We start from the raw sequence: 4,290 nt of genomic DNA on the forward strand, positions 1-4,290 counted from the left end.
CAATGGAACACGCCTGTGTGTTGAGCATTTGGGAAGGTGGGTCATCCAAGCCCGCATCCTTGGAGGGTTTCATCATGGGAAAGTTGCATTCATTCCAAGAATGACACTCACACCATCAGACTTGGGGCAATTGAACTTTATCCTGCAACGGCGCCAGTTTCCAGTTGCATTGGCATTTGCTATGACGATAAACAAGGCACAGGGGCAGTCTGTGAAGAATGTAGGGGTTGATTTGCGTGCACCATGCTTCAGCCATGGACAACTTTATGTGGCACTATCAAGGGTGACTTCTCCTGAAAAGATTAAGGTAATTTTCCCTCCTGGGCAACATGATCGTTTGACACCAAATGTAGTGTATCATGATGTTCTGATTGATTAATGCATCTTTACTTGCACAAGGGAACAAGAATAGGCTTTTCTCATTTCTGTGCATGATTAATGGAGGGGGGGGGGTTGGGGCGCAGCCCCAATGGCCCTCCGCAGGAGCAGGGGTTCAAGGGGCTGGCCCCTTGGTGCATAAATAATCACCATATATCTCATTATTTCTTTAGCACATGGGGAACAATAATAACAAGGATGTCGTTGCATGGGGCGGAGCCCCAATGGGGTCTGGGGCAACGCCCCAGGGGGTTCGGGGCGCAGCCCCGATGCCCTCCGCAGGAGCTAGAGACCGCTAAACGCGTGGGTGTGCGAGGAACGAGCACCCCACGGGTTAAAGGTCTCTAGTTGATTTAGAAACCAGCCAATGACCAGTGCCTACATGTGACGTTATTATGTAATAAATATTCATTGTGTGCGGTCTCATCGTCCCCTCCCTGTTATTCCCCAACCCAACCCAGTTACCAAACTAAAATTATTAATTACCATTACAGCGCTTGTGTATTGTAGAACATGCTCGGAATAGGGTTTGTTTAGTGCAGTTAGTGTAGCATTGCTTATCGGTGTTATATATACATTGAAGTCATCCTTGTGCAATAACTGTGGCAAAAAAAAATCCACCAAGAATGAATTGAACCTGCACAAGCAGGGGAGGGGGGAGACAGGCTCATAAACAGCGCTATAATCCGCTAGACCAAGTAGACCTCACATGGATCTGGTCCTAAAAGTAATATATAAAGTGTTAATTTCAGCCATGGATCCGGGGTTGATCACGAAGTCAAAAGCCGCCCAATGTACATTTTTCATGACATTGATCACCCCTTGGAATTGAAGTTTTTCATCTTAAAAGTTTTCTAAGGGAGAAAAAAAAAGAAACACCATACAGGACTCAAACCAAGACCCATCCAGACACGGGATTGAAGAGGACCCGGCACCGGCTGCTAAGCCAAACCACCATCACCAGGGACCTCGACCGAACCATATATATGTATAGTTAAACTGGCCTCACAATTCCCTCACCCCCCTTCATCCACTATTTTTTTCTTACTGCATGCAACTTTCTGTTCCCTTCCGTTAAATGCCCCACAGTTATGAAGGCGCCTGGGCCCCTGCCCGTGTGTCTTCATGCTTGCATCCTATTCATTTCCTTCATTGTAATTGGCGGATTCAAAAAAAATATCATCATTTTCATATTTGTGTAAATTCATCAAACACGTGATTTTTTGCGCTCATCTCAGAGGGGTTTTGTAGGTTCACTCATGAAGGGTACGAACTGGAAATGTCGGCACAAACATGTGTAAATACATGGACATTCTCACTTGCTTCAGCCTTATTTGATTGCATAGTGAGTCCAGCTCCAGAAGGGATTATGCGTATTTTGGAGTTGCTGGACTATCTCGTGTATTGGATGATGGCAGGAATCTGACAGACCTCAGGAGAATTGTGGCAGAGTTCCCACTGGATCCTCAAGTCAGTAATACCAGATTCGTGCTCCTTGCCGCATCTAATGCTTTTATTCCTCACCGTTCGAAGCTATTGATATTGAGTGTTGATGGTTTTTTTTTGCAGCAATGAGGTTTTGACTATTGCTTCTATGCTTTCTGGCCGGTGGGCGCATGGAGCGACTATGAGTTTTTGCGCCCTTGTTTTCACCCGTTCCCCTGGCTGGCATGCCGAAGCCGAAGCTGAAGCTGGCAAAGCTCGATTTGCTGTTTCAGAGAGTGACCATCTTACACTCTTGAACAACAATTACATGCATAGCAAGCCAAGTACTTACTAGTATATCTGATTATTCATCATAATCATTTGTTTGATAGTGCCCAGAGCATACGAACATGGATTAAAAATTCATAAAATGGAGAAGCACGATATTGATCTTGTAACCACTATAGCCAAAGCTTTACAACAATATTCGGAAATCCTTGGTTCCACTAAATATTGACCTGTTTGACCACCTTCATCCCCGTGAGAACCAATTCAATTGTGGGGTATGCATGTCCCCAAAACGGGCTCTCGGCCAACACCGGGCCAGCCGTTTCATTCACAAACCGTGAATGTCATTGTAGGTAAGGCATGTTGATCGACATCCTCAACATCAGGATAACCATACTGTTATGGAAATGGGAAATTTCCCAATTTAGACTCTTATGGGCCCTGCACACATCCAAATCACATGATATGTAAATAAATTAAGTTTAACCAATCATTAATCAACAAAAACCCGCTGTGTCAGAGACCGGATTCGAGACGAGGGAGTGTCTCTGTAGCGGAGGGCTTTGGCCTCAGCGACTTCTGCCAAGAGCGCTGTGCCTAGTGACATGTCTGTGCCCTAACTTACTGACTGGCAATCAGAACCTAAGGGGGGAACTCTAGTTGATTTTTTTTACTGGAGTGTAACCTATGTACAAGCGGGATATATATATGGTTACAGCGAAGACGGGTCCGCAATTGGCGGAGCCGAACGGAGCAGAGCTAACAGGGTTAACATTAGCCGACTGAATATTACCGACGAGTCGGGTCGTGGGGTTAGCGGAAAGGCAGGCGATAACCCAGAAACGGAAAGGAGGGATAAGCCCGAAGGTGGGCTCTGCAGGGCAGGCGATTGTATTGCCCAGCGGAGGCGGGCATGCGCTAGCGGACGTCGGAGCTGTCCGGAAGTCTTCGGGGCTCCGTACTTAGGGAGGCGTAGGTAATAAGTTGAAATGAGGGGGTGGTGACCATCGAGGGGTGCCGAGAGGATTGCGGAATACGGGAGCTCCGAGGTTAGTGAAGGAGGAGCGGAGTTAGACCGGAGGGAACAGAGGGACCGGAAGTCGATGGCCGGGAATGGATATGACACGCTGCCACACTACCTGTTCAACAACATGTTAAACCATTGGTGAAACCACCTGTAAACCCCTATGTCCAACCCCCTTCCCTATTCCTGCACCAGAATGGACGAAAATGGGTGCTTCCGGCCCCATTTTTGTAACACATACATTACACTACAGACCTGTCCTCTATTCCTTGGGTGTTCTACTTCCTATTTATTGCCATAGGTGGCATATTCGGTAAGCTCGAAATCTGTCGTTGGCATCATTCCCAGCCCTGCACCTAACAGAATGCACTATGTTTGCCTCCAATCTCGTTATAGATATCATTAAAAAGGACCACTCTTTGTATTTAACTGAAATCCACTGGAGGTGCTTAGTGTGTTGCTAGTGCACCATGGTTAATGACAAGGATCCCCCCAATCAACTGTAAGTGTCATATCCATCTCCGGCTGTCAACTCCCCTCACTCCGATCCCTCCGGTCTACCTCTGCTCCTTCTTCACTAACCTCGGAGCTCCCATATTCCGCAATCCCCTCGGTACCCCTCGATGGTCACCACCCCCTCCTTTCAATTTATTACCTATGCCTCCCTAAGTACGGAGCCCCAAAGGCTTCTGGACAGCTCCGATGTCCGCTAGTGCACCCCTGCCTCCACTGGGCAATACACTCACTTGCCCTGCAAAGCCCACCTTCGGGCCTATCCCTCCTTTCCATTTCTGGGTTATTGCCTGCCTTTCCGTTAACCCTGTAACCTGACTCGTTGGTAATATTCAATCAGCTAATGTCTAACCCTGTTAGTTCCGCTCCACTTGGCTCTGCCATTTGCGGACCCGCCCTTGTTGTAACTATATATATACTCAACTTGTACATAGGTTACACCTCAGTAATAAAATCGACTAGAGTTTACCCCCTTCAGTTCTGGTTGCCAGTTTAGTAAGTTAGGGCATGGACATGTTACTTGGCACAGCGCTCCTGGCATAAGTCGCTGAGGCCGAAGCCCTCTGCCATGGAGACACTCCTTCGTCTCAACCTGGTCTTTGACAGTAAGGTCAGTTGAGGTTCGGACCTTGGTGTTGACTCCTGCTATCCTCAAGTTAGGC

The 4,290-nt window shown here is 47.4% G+C and overlaps 1 protein-coding gene across 1 annotated transcript; it reads left to right on the top strand.

Annotated features, from left to right (window-relative positions):
• Nucleotides 1–1,469: 1,469 nt before the first annotated feature.
• On the top strand, nt 1,470–2,320 carry EI90DRAFT_3014624 (uncharacterized protein; the record flags this gene model as incomplete). The annotated part of the gene is made up of 4 exons (XM_039056799.1): nt 1,470–1,532; nt 1,707–1,723; nt 1,948–2,147; nt 2,196–2,320. The coding sequence occupies 4 exons, from the start codon at nt 1,470–1,472 to the stop codon at nt 2,318–2,320; spliced, it is 405 nt and encodes a 134-aa protein (XP_038918588.1).
• Between the last annotated feature and the right edge of the window lie 1,970 nt (nt 2,321–4,290).

The sequence above is a fragment of the Cantharellus anzutake genome (assembly GCF_015039405.1).
Source record: "Cantharellus anzutake strain C23 chromosome Unknown EI90scaffold_13, whole genome shotgun sequence".
Taxonomy (NCBI): Eukaryota; Fungi; Basidiomycota; class Agaricomycetes; order Cantharellales; family Hydnaceae; genus Cantharellus; species Cantharellus anzutake.